Raw genomic sequence first — 25,486 nt, forward strand, 5'->3', positions numbered from 1 at the left:
TGTGTTTTGCCATGACACATGTGTGGAGGTCAGAGAACAACTGTGAAGCTGATTCTCTCCTTGCAGCTGTCTCAGGGTCCAAGATTGGACTCAGGCAGCCGAGCTCATGTGTCATGGCTACTAAGCCATCTGGGGGCCTTGTTCAGGGCAATTTTTTGTTTTTTGGGTTTTGTTTTGTTTGGTTTGGTTTGGTTTTTACCCAAACAGAGTTTGCATTGACTTCCTCTGTCTTCCGTCATTCTTTATGTTTGCCTTTGAGACAGAGCCTTGCTGTGGAGCACAGGCTGGCCTCGAAGTCACGGTTCTCTGGCCTCAGTCTCCCAAGCGTTTCATTACAGAAGTGTGCCCCACACCCAGCTTCCTTCCCTCTCCCATAGCCAAAGATACACACGCATGACATCTGGCACATGAGGCTGAGGGCGTGATTAGCTGATAGAGCGCCCACCTAGCATGCACAGAGCCCTGGGTTCGATGCCCAGCATAGAACAAAACAGATGTAGCAGTGCCTGCCTGCAGTCTCAGCACTTGAAAAGCAGAGGTAGGAGGGTCAGGGGTTCAAGATCAGCCTCAGCTATGTAGGAAATTCCAGGCCAGCCTGGGCTATGTAAGACTGTCTCAAATCTGTTTTTGAATAAACGGTTTTTACAACACACAGCTTCATGAAGCATGTGGTGAAAAACAGGAGGGTGTTTTGCCTTTCACCTCCCCACTGTTCTTTCCACAGAGGACAAACACTTTTCACTGCATTTTCTAAGTCTAACTAACAATGTGATAATTACAGAAATAAAGTACTTTCCGTTCCTTCCAGAGTTTACCTATTGAAGCGCCACTATGGGGGACAGGGGTATAGATTTCTCTATCACTATCCCATGTCCCTACCAGGAGCACCTGATCACTCTGTTTATGTAGAGATTTGTTTTATTTTCAAGGACCTACATTATCTATCTCTGTGTGTGGGTGCGTACAGGTGGGTGCAGGTGCCTGAGAGCTTGGCACTGGACGCCCTGGAGCCAGAGTCGCAGGTGGTTGAGAGCCAACGAACAAGGATGCGGGGAACTGAACTGGGGTCCTCTGCAATAGTAAAATGCATGATTAGCTACTGCGTCTCCAGGGTATAAAGCATGCCCCCCTCCCTAAAGAGACTAGAAGACTGCATGGGATCCCCTGGAACAGATGTTGTGAGCCACTGGATGTGGAACTCTGGTCCTATCCAGGAGCAGCAGCGAGCTCTCTTAACCACTGAGCCAGCTCTCTACCCCCCCACTTTGTGGTTTACTGTGAGGTGATATAACCTCCAATCTGACTCTCCTGGGCACCGGGTCAATCTACCATAGATACAAAACAGTTGACATAATAGAAACGTCATTCTGCTTGCCTTAGTGTTCAGTGTTGGTGTTTCTAAGACGATGCAGCAGCCCTCTCCAGCCCGCCCTGTGGTGTGTCTGTGTGGATGTCTCCTTGCATAACTTACCATCACGTCCTGGCCATCACACTGCTTACTGTTGGGTGCCCCTAGTTTTCTGTATGTTAGACTGAAGCCCTTGTTTTGCTCGGTGAACGAATCAAGGGTTCTGTCAGTTTCACCTTTGTGCAGCTCTAACCCCAGCTGTCCCTTCTGTCTGTCTTCCGTTTCCTGTGGGGGGCCGGGTGGGTAGGAAGCTGCAACCCTAAGGTTGCTGCTGTCCAGAAACCCCCTTTTTCACCTCCTCCCTCAGCTTCCTGCTTCAGGCCTGATTCCAGAGGACCTGGCGCCATGGATTCCTTCGAGTTTGGAGGTTCTTAGTTCAATGAGTGTTTCTTTCTTCCCAGAATTCCATTCTCAGGTCTGAGAAGCCACCATCCATTTGGTTCTCAATTCATTTTCTCCCTCCTTCCCCGACTCCTGCCAGGGAACTACACCTGAGTGTGAAGTTTTAGTACTATAGCAAATTACTTAAGGCAGGCTGCCTACGAAGGCAAAGAGATTTAGTTATCTCACAGTTTAGGAGCTGAAGGTCGGAAATAACATAGTGTCGAGCCTTGTGAGGTCCCCACTGAGAAAAACATGGGAGCCCATGAGGGAAGAGCGATTACATCAGTGACAGCTCACTCCCACACAACTCATTTTTTTTTTTTTTTGGAGGTTTAAGTGAATTTTTATTGGGAAGGAAGTTGTCAACTTAAAAAGCAGCAAATGAAGGACGAATAAGGAAATGCCCTGTTGTCACAGACAGATGTAACCTCCAGAATGTGACACAGGAGACATTTCAATCTGCGACCCCCCAAGCCCGGATGCATTAAGCGCTTTCCCATTCAATCGAACACTTCTGGATTCCTACTAAAAAGGAATTTGTATTAAGAGCATGGAAAAGTTGCTTCTGAAAGGAAACCCCCAAGAAAGTTCAGAAAAGGAATGTAGAAATCAAGATGTTATTATTACAATCACTTTAAATTGTAATGCACTACCATTTCCATATCTTCACAGTAATACAAAACACAGTCACTTGCAGAACTGGTTCAGATTACTTAAATACCAAATGTGCTGCCCACACAACTCTTTAACATTTCTCTCTCCTTTCCCTCTCTTTCTCCCTCTCCCTTTCTGTTCTATTATTTTCCGGGGCTAACTGTGTGATAGATCTCCTCAGATAGCCCAAATTTGTGACCCTTCCACTTTTGCTCTAAAAGGAGGGTTTTTTTTTTTTTTTTTTTTTTTTTTTTTTGGAGCTGGGGACCGAACTCAGGGCCTTGCGCTTGCTAGGCGAGCGCTCTACCACTGAGCTAAATCCCCAACCCCGTAAAAGGAGGGTTTTCAGGCATGTGCCACACACCCACTATTCTCAGTAAAGCAGCTGCTGGAAACCACCAGCCCCTCCCCTGGGCCCACAAAATAACTGAAATCTGGGTAAAAGCATAATATCCCTGTCCTCATTTTTTTTCTGTCTCATTTGTCTTAAAACCTTGGGTCACAGTCCTACCCAACTATGACACCTATGGACATCATCAACTACTGGCACGGAACAATGACCCTAAGGGCTCAGTAGTGGCACACACGCCTCGGCCGTAACCAACAGTTCTCTAATTGTCATAAGACCCATTTGACAAGGGGGAAACCATGCCTGGTACGGAAAGCCTAGTTAATTACCCAGCGCTAATGAAGTCATGATTGTTGGAGGAGAATCTACAACTATTAATTTACTAACCCACAATAATCCCTCAACCACAAGCTACAAACATTTGTCCTATATGCACAAGTAAGTGTAGCCCTCATCCCCCACTAAGGAAACTTCTCTTTGCAACAGGCAGAAATTGCTGCAGAAAACCACAACCAGTTGAAACGCACACTTGTGGAGCCCAGTCCCAGTGGATTTGTCTACAATACACCCCGCACCCAAGGCTCAGGAAATACAGATGATAAGGTGGAAGGACTGTAAGAGCTCGTGGGTCGGGGAGTCTCTGTGAGATGGTGTTCTCCTATCAGAAGCTACACCCATGAAATCTCGCCAACATGGCTACCCGAACATGGGCTGAACAAAGAGAACACCAATGAACACACCACAGTGGATGGAGAAAGTCCCACAAGGCCTCAACCCTACACAAAGAACAGCAGGCAAAAAGCTGGGTGTGAGAGGGACGTTCTTCCTCAGGGAAGCCTTATAAGAGTTAGTTTCCCAGGGGTTGGGGATTTAGCTCAGTGGTAGAGTGCTTGCCTAGCAAGCTCAAGGCCCTAAGTTCGGTCCCCAGCTCAAAAAAAAAAAAAAATTTTTTTTAAGAGTTAGTTTCCCAGTGCCAAATGGTCATCCCTGAAAATAGACATATAAGTAACATCGTATAGACTGAACAGGTTATACTGAAGAACACATTTGTATAATAAAAATTATATATACATTGTGTATACACATGCAGTTGTACATAAATGCACATGTATACATTGTATGTGTATGTATACATGTGATAGTAATTAGTGGAGAAAGAGGACAGGAATTTGAAGGAGATCAGGGTATATGACAGGGTTTGGAGAGAGAAAGAGAAGGGAGAAATATTGTAATTATAATCTCGAAACAAACAATCAACACTAGGCAAGTCATCTGTTTAGCCCTGGATGTTAGTCACTCTGGATGGGGGTGGATCTGTCTAGAATTAGCGGTGGCTAACTCTCCCATCCTCTTCAGGGCTGAAGATACAGTCATTGAGGAGGCTGGGAGAAATTACTCAGTGGGGAAGGTGCTTGCCACCCAAGCATGAGAACTTGAGTTTGTTCCTCAGCAGCCACATAAAAAAGCTGGGCATGGTGGAACATGTTTGTAATCCCAGCACTGGGTATTTGGAGACAGATGGGTCTCTGGGCATGACTGGCTAGATGATCCAGATATCAAAGCCCAGGCTACTGAGAGATGCTGCCTCCAAGACCTAGGTGGGCTGCCGAGTGTGGTGGTACATGTCTTTGGTCCCAGCACTCAGTAGACACAGGTAGGCAGGTATCAGTGAGTTCCAGACCAGCCTGGTCTACACAGTGAGACTTAGTAGGGGGCTGGGGCAGGAAAGACAGAATGTCAGAGGAGTCACTCGGAGCATTTTATTATCAGGCCTTGAAATTTACAAGACCCGGGCTGGAGAGATGGCTCAGTAGTTAAGAGCACTGGCTGCTCTTCTAGAGGTCCTGAGTTCAATTCCCAGCAACCACATGGTGGCTCACAACCATCTGTGATGGGATTGGATTCCCTCTTCTGGTGTGTCTGAAGACAGCTACAGTGTACTCATATATAATAAATAAATAAATTCATCTTAAAAAAAATTTACGGGGGCTGGAGAGATGGCTCAGTGGTTAAGAGCACCGACTGCTCTTCCAGAGGTCCTGAGTTCAAATCCCAGCAACCACATGGTGGTTCACAACCATCTGTGATGAGATCTGATGCCTTCTTCTGGTGTGTCTGAAGACAGTGACAGTGTACTTATACATAATAATAAATAAAATCTTTAAAAAAAATTTACAAGACCTACTTTATGACCTAGAAATGCTTACTACACAATTAAAACATGGAAAAATGAGTCCCTTGTAAAAATCATATTGTCTACTTAAAATAATTAATAGATTTTAATTAAGTAAGTTCATAAATGGAGCCGAACACTACAAGAAAGGGCTTGCCGTCATCAGAGACGGGAGTGTTCAGCTTGCTATAGCCATCATAGAATCATTAGCTTTCGCACAGGTGCAGCGACTCTAACCTGTATTCCCAGCAGTGGCGAGGCTAAGAAAAGAGGTTAGATGGTTCCTGGCCAGCCCGCGCTATAGCGGAGACCTCATCTAAGGAAGCAAGAAAGAGGAGGCTGAAGAGACAACTCAGTGGTTAAGAACACTTGCTGCTCTTCCAGAGGACTCCAGTTCTGTTCCCAGGATCCACAAGTGGCTCACGTCTGTCAATAACTCCGGTTCCCAGGATCCACAAGTGGCTCACGTCTGTCAATAACTCCGGTTCCAGAATACCTGACCCCCTCTTCTGACTTCCCCGGGTACTGCACTCACATGTTGCACATACACACATGCAGGCGAAAACACCCAGACACATAAAATAAAAAGCAACAAAATCTATGTCAGAGGGCCCACAAGCCTGTGTTAATTCCCGCTCTGGGGATCTTGCGCCCCCTCTTGGTCTCCCCAAGCATTGCACTGCCATGCATATACCTCTCCACAGACACGCGCTTAAACCAAAATCAAATTAAAATCTTTAAAGTTCATATTTCCACCAAATCATCAATATCATCGCTTCATTCTTTTCTTACCTTTTTTGTGTTGTTGTTGTTGTTTGTTTGTTTGTTTGTTTTGTTTTGTTTCAAGACACAATATCTCTGTTGCACCCTGTCGTGCTAGAACTTAATTCTGAAGTCCAGGCTGGTCTCAAACTCAAAGATTTACCTGTCTCTGCCTCCCTAGAGCGGGACTTAAAGGCATGAATCACCATGCCTGACTTCACTTCATTATTTTCACAGTGTACAAAAAGTAATAAAAATTATGACAGACTGACATTGACGAGTGGAGTCTTGGGTTTTAAGTCGCACAGCTTGGGGTGTGGATGTGTTGCTGGTGTGCCTGTCTAGCCTGGACAAAGCTCTGGGTTGAACATTGCACCAACCGGCTATGATAACACAGGCTAGCACTTGGGAGGTAGGGGCAGTAGGACCAAGAATGCAGGTCATCCTTGGCTAATTAGGAAGTTTAAGGCTAGCCTGGGCTACATGAAATTTTTGTCTCAAAACCAAAACAACTCCCCCTTTACCTCCCAAAAAAACCTCAAGGACCTGTTTGTTAGAATCTTTCTTAATCCATAGTATTTTTCCATAAAGATGAGTCCTAGGAAACAAATACATTCACTAATGAACTAGAAATGAAAAAAAAAAAAAGAATAAGTTCAAGCGAATATTATTCAGAGCTTACCGCAAAGATAATTGAGAGAGTCAAACACAGTCAAGGACACAGCACATCTCAGTTCCCAGAAAGGAGGTAGATACAGGAACCGATAAGGGATTGAATGGGAAGATTTTATCAATCACCTAATCACCCAAGGCAAGTTCAGACCTGTGAAGAGCTGTCTGTGAACTTCCACCCAGCTCTAAAGCAGGAAACGAGAGGCCAACCCGTGGGAACCAGCAGCCACAAACAGAACTCGGTACAGATGAGTGTCAGGCGGTGATTTACACAGAGCGTGAAGCCAAAATAATCGAGCCACAATTATCCGCCTAACTGTGACAAGCAGGTGGTGGTGCAACATGAAACCTGATGTCCCCTTGTCCCACCCTCCTTGTCCTGTGAGTCCTTGTCCTGTGGAAATCCAAGTCAAAGCCTTCAAACCTCACTCTAAGTACGTCCTCTCGAACTCAAGGTTTCTTGTTTGCAAAGAGTTTGTGTGTGTGTGTGTGCGTGTGCGTGCATGAGTGTCCCATGTGTGTGCGAATCTGAGAGGCCACAGAAGTTTATCAGATTCTCTGGACCTGGAGTGAAGGAGGCGGAGTTAAGGAGGCCGTAAGGTCCCTGATGTGGGTGCGGCTAACTGAACGAGGGTCCTCTGAAAGAGCAGCAGTGTCGTTTTGTTTATGTGTTGTGTTTTATTTTTTTGTCTTTGTGGTTTTTTTTTTTTTTTTTTTTCGGAGCTGGGGACCGAACCCAGGGCCTTGCGCTTGCTAGGCAAGCGCTCTACCACTGAGCTAAATCCCCAACCCCAATTGTTTTTTGGTTTTGGTTTTTGTTTTTTTGGTTCTTTTTTTCGGAGCTGGGGACCGAACCCAGGGCCTTGCGCTTCCTAGGTAAGCGCTCTACCACTGAGCTAAATCCCCAACCCCTTGTTTTGTTTTGTTTTGTTTTGTTTTTTTATCAGTTACTACTGTACTTTATTGTGTTCAACCAAATCACCATGTTACAAAAATAGCAAGCTGCCATAATAAAAAATAAGGCTCCTCTATCCAGCACCAGATAGCATCATTTTACTTTCAAGCCTAGAAATTGCACACTTGTATATAAACCAACCGAAGATGAGGATTGAGAGTTCATCTTGGTGGATTTTTCTTTTGATGAATATGAAGTGTCCTTCCTTATCTTTTTTGATGACTTTTTTTTTTTTTTTTGGTTCTTTTTTTCGGAGCTGGGGACCGAACCCAGGGTCTTGCGCTTCCTAGGTAAGCGCTCTACCACTGAGCTAAATCCCCAGCCCCTTTTTTGATGACTTTTAATTGAAAATTGATTTTATTTGATATTAGAATGGCTACTCCAGCTTGCTTCTTCTGACCATTTGCTTGGAAAGTTGTTTTCCAGCCTTTCACTCTGAGGTAGTGTCTGTCTTTGTCTCTGAGGTGTGTTTCCTGTAGGCAGCAGAATGCAGGGTCCTCATTGCGTATCCAGTTTGTTAATCTATGTCTTTTTATTGGGGAGTTGAGGCCATTGATGTTGAGAGATATTAAGGAATAGTGATTATTGCTTCCTGTTATATTCATATTTGGATGTGAGGTTATGTTTGTGTGCTTTTCTTCTCTTTGTTTTGTTGCCAAGACGATTAGTTTCTTGCTTCTTCTAGGGTATAGCTTGCCTCCTTATGTTGGGCTTTACCCTTTATTATCCTTTGTAGTGCTGGATTTGTAGAAAGATATTGTGTAAATTTGGTTTTGTCATGGAATATCTTGGTTTCTCCATCTATGTTAATTGAGAGTTTTGCAGGATACAGTAACCTGGGCTGGCATTTGTGTTCTCTTAGGGTCTGTATGACATCTGTCCAGGATCTTCTGGCCTTCATAGTTTCTGGCGAGAAGTCTGGTGTGATTCTGATAGGTCTGCCTTTATATGTTACTTGACCTTTTTCCCTTACTGCTTTTAATATTCTTTCTTTATTTTGTGCGTTTGGTGTTTTGACATTATGTGACGGGAGGTGTTTCTTTTCTGGTCCAATCTATTTGGAGTTCTGTAGGCTTCTTGTATGTCTATGGGTATCTCTTTTTTTAGGTTAGGGAAGTTTTCTTCTATGATTTTGTTGAAGATATTTACTGGTCCTTTGAGCTGGGAGTCTTCACTCTTTTCTATACCTATTATCCTTAGGTTTGATCTTCTCATTGAGCAGCAACCAGGAAGATCTGCGCCGCTCTTTCCGGGAGCCTCCGTGCACCAGGGTTCCAGATGGCGTTTGGTGTTTTCCTCTGGCGTCTGGATGTGCACAGAGTGCAGTCTCTTCTGGTTTCCCAGGCGTGTCCGCCTCTCTGAAGGTTTGGCTCTCCCTCCTACAGGATTTGGGTGCAGAGAACTGTTTATCCGGTCTGTTTCCTTCAGGTTCCGGCGGTGTCTCAGGCTCAGGGATCCTGCCGCTCCTGGGCCCTCCCCTACGGGAGCCCAGAGGCCTTATACAGTTGCCTCTTGGGCCAGGGATGTGGGCAGGGGTGGGCAGTGTTGGTGGTCTCCTCCGCTCTGCAGCCTCAGGAGTGCCCACCTGATCAGGCGGTCGTTTTGTTTTTTTTAAGACAGGGTTTCTCTGTGGAGCCCTGGCTGTCCTGGAACTCACTCTCCAGACCAGACTGGCCTCCAACTCACAGAACTGCCTTCCTCTGCCTCCTGAGTGCTGGGATTAAAAACATGTCCCACCACTACCAAAAAGAAGAGGGGGAGGAGACAGAGAAGAACCATTTGCTGTTGTTTGACACGATCTCCTGCAGCCCACGATGACTTCAGAAGACTTGAGCCAACTCTCCCGGCTCGTTTCCAGGTGGAGTCATCACGTCCATCTCAAGCCTGTCTTCTCCATGTTCCTCCCGCAGCATGGCGACGCCCACGTTTCCCTGACATCTGTTTTGTCTCTGCTCCTCCCGCAGCATCGCAGCGCCCACGTTTCTCTGGCATCTTCTGCGCCCACTCTGGACCTCCACGTGGGAGTCCTTGATGTGGATTCTAGGGTCGGGAGGTGAATCTGCTATACTTCGACAGAGGAGCAGGAGAGGTAGCATGCTCCTAATCTCCCCGGCAACTTTCCACTCCCAGCATGCATCGGGCCTAGGGCTCTGCCACCTGCTGGGTGGGGCAGGTGTAGCATGGTGGGGATCGGGATGGGAAAGATCTTCCAGGAAGGCTGCTGGGCTGTTAGGAGCACTCCCACCCTTCCTTTGCCTGCCTTCCAGAAAAATTTTTTTCATTCTTTATGAGTCATCCCTACACACACACACACACACACACACACACACACACACACACACACACACACACTCCTTTTCTAGAGTGCTGGCCCAAGGAGACTAAAACTCAGGTTATTGGCAGTTTCCTCATGTTTCATTTATCGGGGTGGTGACTGGGTGCTGGGGACACCCATCAGACCGTATTCCATCACACTGGTTGGATGGGAAGGTGGGCTCAGTTCAGGGAGAAGCAGCTAGAGACTTGAAGAAGAAAAGCAGGTACCACTGGAGGGCGGGGGGGGGGGCACTTATAAACTGCCTGGCCTGTGGCAGCTTGATCTTTGGACAAATGGTTCCCATCAGCTCCGTTTCCTCTAAGTCAGTGCAGTGACTAAGCTACACTCCACATCTCCTGGTGAGGTTCTGACACATCTGGACACCCAGAGGCCTCAGCCTGGTCACTGTTAGCGGACCTTCTTTATTTGACCCTCCGTTACTGACCACTTCAAATGTGCCAGACACACTCTGGTAATCTGGGAGGCCCCGCATAGGACAAGAAGGAGTAGTGGGCTTCCTGGGGGCACCAATGGATAGCGTGGAGTTATGCCTGTCTTCAATGGCAGCGGCAGCGGCAGGGTTGCACTGGACAAAGCAGGACACCTGAACTCTGGGGAAGAGGCTCCTTCTGGAAAGAGTTGCTTCTGGATCCAACAGGTCTCCAAAGAAGTCCTGTGTCTGGCAGGGCAGTAGGGGCATGGGAGGAGAGGTGGGGTGGGGTGGGGAGCACAGGGCAAACATCCCCAGTCTTGGTATTAAAGGTTGTCCCTTTCTATAAGCCTAGGAAAGGGGAGAGGGAGGTGCACCACCAGTTGGTGTGTGGGGCAGGGCGTGAGGAGGCTCGCCCAGCCTTGACAGCTTCGCCCTAGGGCAGGGGTCCGTGCCAGGTGTGGGATGGGAAGGGAGGAGCGGAACCACCACCTCGCCTTTACTTAAGGTCTCCTCCAGCAGCTACTGGCCACATTGTTGCTGAATTGCCCTGCCAGCCATGTCTGTAAGTGTTCCTCAGGGGGTCGGGGACAAGTTGGGGGAGGGGGGGCTAGTCCTCAGGTTAGGGCCAAGTCAAGGAAACTGGAACTGGCTGAAACCTCCCTTTCAAAGCAGATAACGGGTATCAGGAAAGCTTCGTGCTATCTATCTCTTGGGTTTCACCAGCACGTCTCCCGGCTGGCTTTCCCTTCTTCTCACTGAGTTGTCTCTGTCACAACCTCTTCCTTAGTCTGCATCCCTCTTGGTTTCTGCCCGGGCCATGGGGTTCCTAGCTGGGGCTGACCCATCTGTTTCTTTGTCTCCCTGGTTCTCATCCTTGCCCCACCCAAATCTTACAGGCCACCCATCACAAGACCCCTCTGCCTCAGGGTGTCCGCCTGGGCACCGTCATGAGAATTCGAGGCGTGGTCCCTGACCAGGCTGGCAGGTGATAATCCCAGGGTTCCAAGGGAAAGGGTGGGTGGGCATCTCCTGGTTCCGTTGAACCCTGTTTCTTAGAGCCCACATATGGTGTCCCTGGAACCTTGTTTGCCAAGTGGGGTCTTGGATTCCCTATTGCTAGCTTAATTTGGATATATCACTGATGTTCCCTAAGACTTGTGGGTGGGTGTCCAAGTCTCCCTAAAACTTTAGGGTCGTAGAACAACAATAAGAGTCCCTGGTTAGTCCTAGGATCTCCGTGTTCAAAAGCTACCCTGGGTACCTGGTTATCAAGTCCATGACCCACTAAAATTGAGACCTTGGGCTTTGTGGGAGTATTGATAACCTGGAATGGTGGGGTCCCTGCTATTAACTCTGCTCTTCTGGAGTGGGGTTCCCTGTCATCAGGAGCAGCAGGGCATCATCACATCTGAACCCCAGGACAGCTCCAGGCTCTGAAGTGAGGGGATCCTGGCTATAAACACGGGGAATCTCTGTGGGTGTGGGTATGCCGGTGGAGCCACGTAAAACTGCACGTGGTGGTTGCGGATCTCTGAGGCCCACTGTCTCCGAAGGTTCCATGTAAACCTGCTATGCGGCGAGGAGCAAGAGGCAGACGCCGCCCTGCACTTTAACCCGAGGCTGGACACATCCGAGGTTGTCTTCAACACCAAACAGCAAGGCAAATGGGGCCGTGAGGAGCGGGGCACCGGCATCCCCTTCCAGCGTGGGCAGCCCTTTGAAGTGCTCATCATCACCACAGAGGAAGGCTTCAAGGTAGGTCTCTGAAGGAGAACAGGCCACACCCAGGTCTAGAGGCAAATGCTGGGGGCTGAGCTGTAGAGGATGGCAGGAAAATCCTTGGGGTACTAGAACCCGGGCCCAGACCCGAGGGCCTCCACAGACCCTCTCCAGGTCCGCTTCTAAGAGCGACAAAAAAAGTGATCAAGAGCCAAGTGCCCAGGGATTGGGGCAACCTAGTGGTACACTGCGTCCGATTAGAGTGGACAGCAGACCCATTTTCCTTTTTGAGGAGAGGGAGGCTCTGGTGTAGTTAACGTCTTCCAAGGCCGCAGACTGCGATCTGCATGCAGACTTAACTTGGGCTCTCACCCTGCAGACTGTGATCGGGGATGACGAGTATCTCCACTTCCACCACCGGATGCCATCCTCTAACGTGCGCTCAGTGGAGGTGGGCGGAGACGTGCAGCTGCATTCTGTGAAGATCTTCTGAGCAAGGACCCAGGGGCTTGGCGAGTGGGGGTGGGGTTTCGTCAGATCGTAGAGGAGGGTTGTGGATGGCGAATAAACTGTAGCTGTAGTTCCTGACTGTGTCTGTGTCCTTTATGTGCGACCAAAAAAATTGAGGCTCAGAGAAAAACATAGTAACCCAAGGTCAAAGCGAGCCTGTGTCTGAGACGCCATTTAATTTGCACGGCAAGGGCTCGCTGAGCAGAGACCCAGCAGGGTTTCCTTTGGGGAGCAGTCAGGGTTGGAGTGGGGGTGGGGATAAAAAGTCAGGCTGTGTAACCCAGGTCGGTTAACTTGTGGCCATTCCCTTGCCTTAGCCTCCCAAGTACTGGCAGAAGTTACAGGGAATGTTACCACATCAGTTAGAGTGTGTGTGTGTGTGTGTGTGTGTGTGTGTGTGTGTCTCCACTAACATGCACATAAATGAAAAGGTTGGTGTTACAAGGAGTTGTGAGGTGCCCGACATGAGTACTGGGAACTGAACTCAGGTCTAACGCAAAGAGCATCAAGTGCCTTTTGCACAGCAAGCGGATGTGTTCCGGTGGCCTGCTAGCATTTGAAGGTACCTCTATACGACACTATGCCATCTTTATAAAGGTCACCAAAGTGCCTCCTTTTGAGAAATGCTGGGCCTCGTGGCTCATGCCTACTACCTCAGCACCCAGGAGGCTGAGGCAGAACAATTGCCCTTAGTTCGAGGCCAGCCCGGGATACACACAGAATGAGAATCTGTCTCAGTAAATAGTAGGTGAATTAGTTCATTAAAAAAACAAGGGGAGGGTTGGGGATTTAGCTCAGTGGTAGACGCGCTTGCCTAGCAAACGCAAGGCCCTGGGTTCGGTCCCCAGCTCCGAAAAAAAGAAAAAGAAAAAACAAAACAAAACAAAAACAAAACAAAACAAAACAAAACAAGGGGAGTTCCATTTTATCTATCTCAGCTGGACATCCCAAACTTACGACTAACTGGGCCCCCTGGAGGTGCCCAGGCAGGCGGGGATGGGCATCCTGCTGGGTGGATCCAGCTGGGAGCCTCTCCCAGCATCAGGACAGGTCGCCACTCGCACACCCCCGGGGCAGACGCAATGTCTACAGCAGATGATACTCAGAGCTGGGCGGGGCGCTGCGGGCAGGCTTTGGGTCCCCATCGCAGCCATGCACCCCTTGGACACAGGTCTTGCGGTCCTGATCTGCCGACCCTGACCCCCACCTTCCCCGGCCCTGCCATAAATAAGTGATTTTGGCAGAGGGCACAGCCTGGTCTCCGGGTTGATTTTCAGGCTCCGGAGGGCGACGCCCCGACGCCCACACCGCTCCTCGTTGGAGATCAGGAAGCCCTTCCTGTGGCCTCCACTTTAGGCGGCAGGTTGGAGCTCTAAGTTAACCCTTCTTTCCAGAGCATTCTTACGGAGACACGCCCAAGAGGGACACCCACAGGTCTGGGCCCAGGCCTAGAGCACAAACCACAGCTCCCCCTGGCGGACACAGTCTGCCTTGCCACCTAGATCATCGCGGGCGCAGGAAACTCCCTAGAATCTCTGTGGCCTCAGTGGGACCCTGGAGACCCGATCCCCAGGATTCTGCTCTTCCTCCACCCAAGGTTTTCTTCCGCTGGAGACCCCTCACTTTGCCCGCACCCTGAATACCCAGAGGCCGCGCTAAGAACGGGCGCCTCCCAGTGGTCGAAGAGAATTCTAGGATCACGGAAGTAGTGTTCCGAGTTCATTCTTTTTTCTTTTTGAAGTAAATTAAATTTATTCTGTTGTTATTGTGTATGGTGTGTTTGTGTGTATGATGTGTGTGTGTGTGTGTGGGGTTAACAGACTTTGTGGAGTCGGTTCTCTCCCTCCACCTTTAGTTGGGGTCTCCAGATTTATATTGGACTGCAAGCTCCTCATTCGCCATCCCACTGACCTGAATTAATTCTTTGTTTTTCTGTTTATGTGTGCATAATGTGCATGTCTGTCTGTGTGTGCATGTGCGCGCGCGCGCGTGCGTGTGTGTGTGTGCGTGCGCGCGCGTGTGCGGACATGTATGAAGGCCTAAAGTTGATGTCAAGAATCTCCTTCCGTCCTGGAGTAGCGGCACACACCTTAATCCCAGCTCAGGAGGCAGAGGCAGGCAGACCTCTGAAGTTCGATGCCAGCATGGTCTACAGAGTGAGTGAGCTCTGGGGTAGCTGCTGCTATCTCAGAAAAAAAATCTTCCTTAATCGCTTCTCAGTTTATTAATGAATACGTCTCAGAAAATCCCCCGGCACCTGGTTCTTTTCTGCTGGGAAAGAGGCTAGTCAGCTTGCTCTGAGGATCCTGTATTCATCTGCCTTTTATAGGAGCCCTGCCAAACGCACCCAGCTTTTTCTTCCTTCCTTCCTTCCTTCCTTCCTTCCTTCCTTCCTTCCTTCCTTTCTTTTTTTTTTTTTAAATGTACTTTTTTAACCCCCAGAGCTGAGGACCGAACCCAGGGCCTTGCACTTGCTAGGCAAGCACTCTACCACTGAGCTAAATCCCCAACCTCTTTCTTTCTTTTAAAAGATTTATTTATTTCTTTTTCCTTTTTTCTTTTTTTCGGAGCTGGGGACCGAACCCAGGGCCTTGCGCTTGCTAGGCAAGCGCTGTACCACTGAGCTAAATCCCCAACCCTTTTATTTATTTTTTATATATGAGTACTTGCTGTCTTCAGGCACACCAGAGGGCCTCAAATCCCATTACAGATGGTTGCAAGCCACCATGTGGTTGCTGGGATTGAACTCAGGACCTTTGGAAGAGCAGACAGTGCTCTTAACCACTGAGCCATATCCCTAGCCCCATACACCTGGCTTTTATGTAGGTTCTGGAAATCAATATTTTTTGGTCATCTTCATCACACAGGTACCTTAAACCCTGTGCCATCTTCCACGTCCCTTATTGAGTGGATCATTATTTATTTATTTATTGTTTTGGAGGCAAGACTCACTGTAGCCTCTGGCTGGCCCAGAATATATATATATATTCTGACCTCAGATCTCTGAGTTCAAGGCCAGTCTGGTCTACACATCAAGTTCCAGGACAGCCAGGGCGACCCAGAGAAACCCTGTCTCGAAATCCAGAAACAAATCAAAGGAGATAAATAAATAAGCAATCAAATCAAACAAAAACCGATGTCCCTTTGAGAAGTATTCAAGATGAAATGTTAAATAAGCAGCAGTATTGACACAATGGTGAATTGTTGCCTTGCTGCCGTTGATCCGTGGTAGACCACTGGTGTTTCTAAACTGTTGGGGGCTGGAGAGATGGCTCAGTGGTTGAGAGCACTGACTGCTCTTGCAGAGGACCCAAGTTCATTTTTCAGTACCCACGTCAGTGAGCTCAAAACCCCAGCCCCAGGGGACCCATCTCCTTTTTCTGGCCTCTAAGGGCACATGAACGTGCCACACACACATGCATATGGGTTTTTTTGTTTGTTTGTTTGTTTGTTTTTTCTTTTTTTTTTCGGAGCTGGGGACCGAACCCAGGGCCTTGCCAGGGCCTTGGTCTTGCTAGGCAAGCGCTCTACCACTGAGCTAAATCCCCAACTCCACATGCATATGTTTAAAAATAAAAACAGGGGTTGGGGATTTAGCTCAGTGGTAGAGCGCTTGCCTAGCAAGACCAAGGCCCTGGCAAGGCCCTGGGTTCGGTCCCCAGCTCCGAAAAAAAGAAAAGGAAAAAAAAAATAAAAATAAAAACAGGCAGGGCCTGGTGGTCCACGCTATTAATCCCGGTAGTTGGGAGGCAGAGGTAGGTGGGTCCTCGTGAGCTCTAGGCTGTGTAATGAGATGCTGTTAAAAAGAAAAAAGGGAAAGAGAAAAAAGAAGAAAAATATCAAAACACATGCTGTGCTCTAAGTTCTCGTAGAGGGAATTTTCCCTCAAAGACTCTGTAGACTTTGAGACATACCCACACTAGCTTATTTTCCCTCCCTGGGTAAGTGGCAGCGTGGTCCCTGAGCTGTTCCTAGCACCAGTAGCCACACCAGTCACAGTGACATCCCTGAGTGCCTACTGTGAATTTGTCCCTGGTGTGAGTGTTCTTAGAAGGAAACAAATATTACTTAAAACCGTTTTCAGTTGTTTAATTCGGGTGGGTATTTTGCCCACACCTGTGTCTGGGTACCACACCCATGCCTGGGACCCTCAGAGATCATCAGATTCCCTGGAACTGGGGTTATAGACAGCTTCGAGTCACTGTGCAGATGCTGGGACTCAAACCTATGTCCTCTGGAAGGGTATTCAGTGCTCTTAACCTCTGAGCTGTCTCTTAGCCCCCACCCCCAACCCGTTTAATCAAATAGAGATGGTTTCACGTAGCTCAGGCTGGCCTCAAACGTACCATGTAGTTGAAGATGACCTTGAACTTCTTTTTTTTTTCCTTTTCTTTTTTTTTTGGAGCTGGGGACCGAACCCAGGGTCTTGCGCTTGCTAGGCAAGTGCTCTACCACTGAGCTAAATCCCCAACCCCATGTTTTTTTTTTAAAACAGATTTATTACTTTCATTTTATACTTGCTAACGTTCTACCTGCATGTATGTGAGTGAACCAGGCTGGCCTCAAACGCACAGCAGTCCTCTTTGATCCTCCTGCGTCAGCTTTTCAAGCATTGGGGTTGTGGGCGTACACACCACATCTAACAGAAAGTTGCAAACAACGTATATTTGATCTGGCTTTCTCATCCTGTTTAAGAATATATCAATTACCTACTGCTGCACAATGATTACCCCGAAAACTTAGCCCCACTGATTATCTTACTTGATATCTGAGGTTAGGAATTTGGGAGTGACTCTCTGCGTGGTGGCTCTGGACTGTTCATGCCAGCTGAGCTTACAATCATATAAAAGAGAGAGTGGTACACTGGGGACGGAGGCCCAGTTCGCCCCACTTCCTACAGCTCACAAGCTAAGAATGAGTTTTCCAAGCTTAAATAGCTAGAGAGGAAAACAAAAAAATCAAAGACAACTTCCATTATGTGATACTGAAAATTATATGACTTCAAACTTTGGTGTTCACAAATAAAGTTTTATTGGCAACGAGTCACGCTCATTCTGTTGCGTTATCTAGTGGCTGGTATCTTGTTTCACCAGTGTTGCAACATTGTGGCATCGCCCACGCCCACAGTGCTTTAAACGCTTGCCTCACCCATAGTGCCTTGCGCTTGTGCACTCCAGCCTATCCCAGTACAAAGATGCTGTCGTCAGTCCTTTCGAAGAACTGGCTAGTGCTGTGGGGTCTTCCTCCAAGAAGACGCTCAGACACCGGTCTCAACAGGAAGCTCAAGTGTGATGTCACTTGTGTCTTTCTGTAGGAGGCACAAGAAGTGGCCGCGTCCCCAGAGAGGCTGCCCAGAGCAAAAGCTGTGATGTCTTGTGTAGCCTCATCTTCGACGTGGTGTAATCCCCTCTGCCAGCTTCTCATCACCCCTACCTTACTTGGTAATGATCTGGGAGATGAACACTGCCAGTTCCACAGCTTAGGAGGCCATCGTGAACTTGGCTTCCACAGACAACCTCTGAGATTTTTTTTGTTGTTGTTCGTTTTTTTTTTTGTTTTTTTTTTTTTTTTGTGTAGCTCAAGTTGGTCTCAAATTCAGCCCTGGTGCAATTTCCTGAGTGCTGTGATTAAAGGCGCTTGCGGCCATAACCTATTTAACAGCTGTTTTCAACCTGCGTGTTGGCCTAGGACTTCAATCCCGGTTCTGGAGGAGACAGAGGCAGGCATAGACAGAGACTGTGCCTTTAAGGCCAGCCTGATCTACATAGCCATTTCCAGGCTAGCCAGGGCCACACAAAGAGACCCTGTTAAGGAAAAGAAAGAAGGGGTTGGGGATTTAGCTCAGTGGTAGAGCGCTTGCCTAGCAAGCACAAGGCCCTGGGTTCCGTCCCCAGCTCCGAAAAAAAAGAAAAAAGAAAAAAAAAAAAAAAAAAAAAGAGAAAGAAAGAAAAAAGATGTCTTAGGGGCTTACAGGATATTTCATCTTTATGGGTCTGATTTCACTGCAGGGACGCAGTCTCCTGGCCCTCAAATCTTCCTTCCCTCCCTCTTTTGTCCTTCATCATCGCATACATAGATCACAGCGATATACATTATTTCAAATTTAAAAAAAAAAAAAAAAACAAACCTCCATTTTGATTTAGCGTGTGTCTGTGACTGCCAAAATGTGCGCATGGAAGTCAGAGGACAATTTGCAGGAGTTGACTCCTCCTGTCTCTTAGGGATCAAACTCAAGTCGTCAAGCACAGCAGTGAGCACCTGACTCCGTTGATAGTTTCTGAGATGTGATTGGCTGGCCCAGGTGCCCCAGAGATCTGCCGTCTACAAGGCTTCTCTCCCAGGGCCGGGGGTGGGGGTGGGGGTGGGGGTGGGGGGGCTCGGGCAGGTGCGGCTACACTCAGCTTGTAGGGGTGTTCTTGGGATCTGAGCTCAGGTTCCCAGAAAGCACTTTACCCAATGAGGTATCTCTCCAGACTCCCTAGTCTTTTTGAGATTTTTTTCCCAGACAGATCTCTGGTCTACAAAAAGAGTTCCAGGGGCTGGAGAGATGGCTCAGTGGTTAAGAGCACTGACTGCTCTTTCAGAGGTCATGAGTTCAATTCCCAGCAACCACATGGTGGCTCACAATCATCTGTAAAGAGATCTGATGCCCTCTTCTGGTGTATCTGAAGACAGCTACAGTGTACTTATATATAATAAATAAATAAATCTTTAAAAAAAAAAAAAAAAGAGTTCCAGAACAACCAGGGCTACCCAGGGAAACCCTGTCTGAAAACCAGCAATGACAACAACAAAAGTTGTTCCGTTCTCTATTTAACCCTGACTATCCTGGAACTTACCACCATTATGGGGTGTCCACCAGAGAAGACTACTCGGACATGGGTTGAAGCCAATAGAGGGTCTTTATTAGGTGGCAGGAGACTGCAGCGGGGCTTCCGGATCCCAGCGTAGCGCCGCGCCACAAAAACCATATCTAGGATTGATATGATACAGTTTAACAAGGACAGTTAGCCAGAAGCAGAACTACAGGAGCCAAAAGGCAAGGTTAGCCCATTTAGAGATTTCCCAGAACTCGGGGCTTTCATGGATTAGGTCTTTCTTTCACTTTAGGCAGAGGGTGCTGTGCTCTGGGTTTTTTAGTCTGAATGGGAGGGAGTCAGTTGGGCTAAGGCCTGGGGGCTTCTTACATTTTCCAGCGGTCCTAGTGAATGAGTCAACTCCTGAACTCATCCTATTTTAACGAAGTGTAATTGGCCCTAAGGACAACTAATTTTACTGAACTGACACATAATTGGCCATGTAGTTTAAGATGCAGGGGACTCACTGTTAGTCCAATCAGAATAAGCCCAGCCAGGGCTGTTAGCCAGACTAAGAGAACTGATATCAATGATCTGATTTAGGGCTTTGTCTCTTTCTGTTTTTGAGTTGTTTCTGAGCCATGAGGAGATTTTTTTAAAAAAATTACTCCTGATCAACTGACATCAAAACAATAGGTTTTCCCCAAAGCCAGACACGGCCTCCTTTATCTTTTTTTTTTTTTTTTTTTTGGTTCTTTTTTTTCGGAGCTGGGGACCTAACCCAGGGCCTTGCACTTCCTAGGTAAGCACTCTACCACTGAGCTGAATCCCCAGCCCCCTCCTTTATCTTGTGAGAAGTGAGTCTAAGCCTCTCCAGTTTTGTAGGATTGCTTCTGCAAGGGAGACTCTAGGTCCTGATCAATCTGTCTTCTCAGTTTGTCAGCATCAGAAGAGGTACAGGGCAGATTAGCAGGCATCAGAGTAAGGGAAGTGCCTAGGTTAAAGGTTTTGGATATTAGACAGGTTTTAACCCCTTAAAAGTCCTCTCACATTAAGTCCAGGCACAGTGAGTTTTGTCAGTCAGTGGGATGCATTCTGGTTTGTTCTATCCCAGTGTAGTATGTGGTCTTGATGTCTAAGAATAACTAGTGGTCTTGGCTGATTCATGTCTGGTTTATGTCTGGGAATAATTAACTCTACCCCAGGGGCCCTTCCTGTGGCAGAGTCTGATTCCCCAGGTTTTTCCTGTTTTCCAAAGACCAGAATCATTTTTTTATAAAATTTTTAAAGAGATTTATTTATTTCATGTATGTGAGTACACTGTCACTACCTTCAGACACACCAGAAGAGGGCATCGGATCCCATTACAGATGATTGTGAGCCACCATGTGGTTGCTGGGACTTGAACTCAGGACCTCTGGAAGAGCAGTCAGTGCTCTTAAATGTTGAGCCATCTCTCCAGCCTGCCAGAATCTTTTAAAAGGAACTTTTCAGTTCAATTTCAGTTTTATAACCCCAAGTTTTGAAATGGAAACTCAGTAATTGTTTTTGGCAACTAAGAAGTCCAGTCACAGGGCATGCATAGATTGTAGACTTTGTATTCCTGTCTCAAAAATCATTTTCCGTGTAATAGTATCTTTTATGCGCCTGATGTAATTGTTGTCTCTGAGAGTTACAGCCTTAGTCTGCTAACCTAGGCCTAGTCCTGGAAGCTTCTAGCCTCCCTCTGTACAATCTAATCTAGGCCTAGAATGTTTTCAGCCCCAAGTCTTACTTGCTAAATAAACTTACCCTTTCTAGCTCCTTCTGGACTCTAACTGACTGGTTCAACTCAGCTGTTCGGGCTCAAACTCCTCTCCAAGTTGACTGATTCAATCTGGCTTCCCTCAACTTCTCTTGTATTGCTCTGCTTGACCTCAAACGAATTCTGGCAATTTTCTGGCTTCTTCTTATTCTCATTCTTCTTCACCTGTGTCTAGCTTCTCTCTCTGCAAGCTGTCTCTATACAACTCTCTCCGTGTGTCTCTGTCTCTCTCTGTCTCTCTGTATCTCTCTGTATCTGTATCTCTCTCTCTCTCTCTCTCTCTCTCTCTCTCTCTCTCTCTCTCTCTCTCTGCATTGCCCCTCAAGTAGCTCCCCTTTCCTGTTTCTTCTCGTGAGATTTGGACATATCCTATTCTGTCAAATCTTTCTCTGATTCGTCACTTTGTCTGCCATTCAATTACACATCACTTTCAAACATGGGTGCTTCCTTCTACAAACTAACTTTACCTTCCTTTTTTTTTTTTTTGGTTCTTTTTTTCGGAGCTGGGAATCGAACCCAGGGCCTTGCGCTTCCTAGGCAAGCGCTCTACCGCTGAGCTAAATCCCCAACCCCCTAACTTTACCTTCTTTGTTTGGGATTAAAGCTGTGTCTGTATTCCAGCCAGAGGGATTAAAGGTGTGTGCTAACTGCTAAACTACACCACAACTAGAAACGGGTGTCTTCAGCATAACAACATAATCTCGGGGTTCACAGTGTGAATCCTGCAACATTTCCAAATCTTTTTTTTCTCCAGTACAACTGGACACTTAAAGTAGGCTTCAGGAGCAAAGGTCAATATGGAATATTGGTTGCTGGTCTGTAGTCACACTAGCTAATACCTTCCTTGTATCTGTCTCCGTGTTTCCTGCCCAGGCCTGACAGTGGACCACGACCCCAAATTCAAACTCATAGTGCAAAACACAAACTCAGGAGGAGATAGAGGGGCAGGATGTGGAAGGGCCTGGGGCCCAATGAAACCATCATTCTAACGAGCCCTTCATCCAGAGATGTCCATAAGATGTCCATTAGCAGCCATTGTCTGTGGCTTCTGCTTTTTTTTTTTTTTAAGATTTAATTATTTTGTATATATCAGGTCCCATTACAGATGGTTGTGAGCCACCAAGTGGTTGCTGGGAATTGAACTCAGGACCTCTGGTAAAAAGAGTCAATGCTCTTAACCACTGAGCTATCTCTCCAGTCCAGCTTCTGCTTTCTTTCTTTCTTTTTTTTTTTTATAAAGTCTTTTTTTTTAAGTCTTTTTTTTTCTTTTTCTTTTTTTCAGAGCTGGGGACCGAACCCAGGGCCTTGCATTTGCTAGGCAAGCGCTCTACCACTGAGCTAAATCCCCAACCCCCCCCCCTTTTTTTTTTAACTTGGTGTGGTGGGTCCATCTGAGGTCGGCTACCTTCACAGTCATAGGAGTGGAGAGACTTGCCTTGTGAAGTTCTTTCCAGTTAGTTCCAGCAACCCTGCACCTAACCTGTTTGCTTGACTCAGATGGTCTCACTGGACTTGACCAAGGGGGAACTGGTGGAGAGCTCAGCGCTCAGCTGGGTGTCTCAGATCAATGCATCGCCTATATGGAGAACTGGAGAGTTAGTAGTGACTCAAGAAAAAAAAAATGATTAGAGAGTTCTGCCCAACCGCTGGTCCCAGAGCCTAGGAAGCAGTGGGGGAGGTCATCCAACATAATCTTATAGTGGGAATTCCTCTATATGGGGTTCAATGATCCGCTGGATTAACAGCCACATCCGACCTCTCCTGTGTGTCCAGACAGAAGGATCTTCACCAGACTTAACTTCTGGAGGTGACGAACCAGGTGAGTTTCTAATTTGTTTTCTTTTGGGGTGGAGGTGTCAGATCCCCCTGAAGCATTAGGGCATCTATTGGTCAAGGTGCTGGAACATCTCAGGTTGTTCATTGCCTAGGTGTCCCCTGGCCATCACACGCTTCTGGTGTCTCAGAGTCTGGTGTTTAAATCCCAGGATTACCCTGAGAAGTGTCGTGAGGTAGGTGTCCACCCGAGAAGACTGCTGGGACATGGGTTTAAGGCAATAGAAAGTCGTTATTAGCTGGTCATGGACCACACTGGGTGTTCAGGATCCCAGTGTAGCACCGAGCCTTTCTCAATGTGAGCTTTAAAGTACAGAAGCCATGTTCTTGGTGGACACACTCCAGCTAACAAGAACAGTTAGCCAGAAGCAGAACTACAGAAGCCAAAAAGCAAGGTCAGGACTTTTCCATACTTTCCCAGAACTGGGGTCTTTGATGGATCAGGTCTTCATTTTCATTTTGGTAGGTGTTGCTGTCTCAGTGCTGAGTTTCACAATCCGAATGGTGCTTTCATCATGGAGTCTGTTGTGCTAAGGTCTGGGGCTCTGTTACATTATGTAGAACAGGCTGGCCTCAAATTCATTGAGATCTACCTGCTTCTGCTTCTGCTTCCTGATTTCTGGGATTAAAACAGTACACCATCACTCCTGGTTTTTACTGTTGTTGTTGTTTTTCAAGTCAGGGATTCTCTGTGTAACCAACCCTGGCTGTCCTGAACTCACTCTGTAGACCAGGCTGGACTTGAATTCAGAGATCCACCTGCCTCTGTCTCCCGAGTGCTAGAATTAAAGGCATGCACCACCACACCCAGCCTTAATTTATTTTTTTAATCTATCTGTTCATGAGTGCATCTATGTGAGTATATGCCTTGTGTATTGGGGGTTCCTGAGGAAGCCAGGAGAGGGGCTTAGATCTGGAGTTATCTGTGGTTGTGGCCTTCTGGCATAGTTGCTGGGATTCGAACTTGGGTCCTCTAGAAGAGTAACTGATGGATCATCTCTCACTGTTCCTATTTTTATAAGAAACTAAAAACCCAGGCGCGGTTGTACATGCCTGTAACCTGAGCACTTGGGAGGACTGAGAACTTAAGGAGGACTTTGCTTACAGTGAGAATCTGAGGCTTGTGTGCAAGTTCATAACTAGACCGTGCTCCAGAAGTCTCTGCAGAAAGAAAGAGAAAGAAAAGGAAGATGGGGAAGAGGAGGAGGAGGAGGAAGAAGAGGAGGAGGAGGAAGAAGAGGGAAAAATGAGGGAAGGAGTAAAAAAGGAGAGGAAGATGTTTTCTTAAAACTCTTGGGAGGCCAAGGCCAGACTGGCTGGCTACAAAGCAAGACACAGATAAACAGTGTCTTCAAACAATAAACAGAACAGAGCTGGGGAGGTGGCTCAGTGGCTAAGAGGGCTTAGCTGTGCAAGTCTGAAGACCTGTGTTCAGATCCCTTGCACTCTAGGCCATGAGTATTCAGGGCTGGAGGGCAAAGGCAGGAGGGGCCCCCAGGAGTGTGGAACTCCCAAGTGCACACACCCAATCCTCCAAGAAAGGAAAGATGCTTTCTATCAATTCAAATGGTACACTTTAGGGGTCGGGGGAGAGGGTGCACAACAATGCTTTGCTCTGGAAGCTTAAAGCTTCCAGAGTTTGAATCCCCAGCACCGACATAAAAAGCCAGATTTCCCTGGATCTGCTGGCCCATCACCTCTAATCACAGTACTGCAGAGGCAGAGACAGGGAGAGCTCTGTGAGTTCCAGGACAGTCTGCTCTACTTAGTGAGTTCCAGGACAGCCAGGACTTTATATTGAGGAGAGAGAGAGAGAGAGAGAGAGAGAGAGAGAGAGAGAGAGAACAGAACAGAAACATGGTCGCTGGAGACGGGGCGTGATGAGGTCTCTGTGGCCAGCCAGCCAACCTAACAGAAATAGCTTAATTTCAGGTTTACTGAGAGACCCTGTCAGGAAAGTGACACCCCATAACTTGTTCTGGCCTTTACATATGTGCACTCACACACACACACACACACACACACACACACACACACACACACACACACACAGAGCACACAGTAGTGTGCCCTGGGTTCTTGGCACACTGATGTTTACCTCCACTCTGCCATTCCAAAAGAAGCCATGCCTGAACAATGGAGATGTTGCCTTCTAATTAATCATCCTTGAGATCTACTGTCGCCAGGTCCTGCACTGGCCTTGAGAAAGCATCAGATGTCTCACGTCTCTTCGCTGATCCTCAAGTTGCTGCATTCAGCACAATCTTGTCTGTCTGTCCGTGCTAGGCTGTTTAGCAGCAGAGAAGCATTTGTAACTAGATCCCAGAGTGTCAAGATCAGTCATGATGTTTTGGCCACAAACAGGGAGGATAAAAAGAAGTCCTGGCTCAAGGAGACCTTGCCTCCCATGTTGCAAGATGGGTCTTTGAGAACAGTGTAACAATAATCCTTTTGTTTGTCCTGCCCATTCTCCTCCTCCTCCTCCTCCTCCTCCTCCTCCTCCTCCTCCTCCTCCTCCTCCTCCTCCTCCTCCTCCTCCTTTTCTTTTTATGGTTTTTGGAGACAGAGTTTGTCTGTGGAGCCCTGGCAATCCTTGAACTCACTCTGTAGCCCAGGCTGACTGGAACTCATGGTGCCTCTCTGCCTCAGTCTCCTCACCATGCCAACAGATCTGGGTAGAATCCTGGCTCTCAAGTGGCCTGGTGAGGCTTTAGGA

The 25,486-nt window shown here is 47.4% G+C and overlaps 2 protein-coding genes across 4 annotated transcripts in view; both read left to right on the forward strand.

The window, feature by feature from the left end:
• Positions 1–25,486, forward strand: part of LOC103689966 (MARCKS-related protein-like) — a 980,777-nt gene that overhangs the window by 199,253 nt on the left and 756,038 nt on the right. The gene's annotated exons all lie outside the window — the stretch shown is intronic.
• Lgals7 (galectin 7) lies at positions 7,977–12,414 on the forward strand. Of its 3 annotated transcripts, none has more exons than XM_039109505.2 (6): positions 7,977–9,215; positions 9,322–9,446; positions 10,624–10,669; positions 11,004–11,092; positions 11,661–11,862; positions 12,206–12,411. In XM_039109505.2, exons 3-6 carry the CDS (start codon positions 10,664–10,666, stop codon positions 12,317–12,319), a joined length of 411 nt encoding a protein of 136 aa, XP_038965433.1. In that variant the 5' UTR covers positions 7,977–9,215; positions 9,322–9,446; positions 10,624–10,663; the 3' UTR covers positions 12,320–12,411. The 3 variants fall into 3 exon arrangements, with proteins under 3 accessions (XP_038965433.1, XP_038965437.1, NP_072104.2); XM_039109509.2 differs by having other exon boundaries at positions 10,627–10,669; NM_022582.2 differs by lacking the exons at positions 7,977–9,215; positions 9,322–9,446 and having other exon boundaries at positions 10,659–10,669; positions 12,206–12,414.

Source organism: Rattus norvegicus, chromosome 1 (genome assembly GCF_036323735.1).
Source record: "Rattus norvegicus strain BN/NHsdMcwi chromosome 1, GRCr8, whole genome shotgun sequence".
Classification (NCBI taxonomy): domain Eukaryota; kingdom Metazoa; phylum Chordata; class Mammalia; order Rodentia; family Muridae; genus Rattus; species Rattus norvegicus.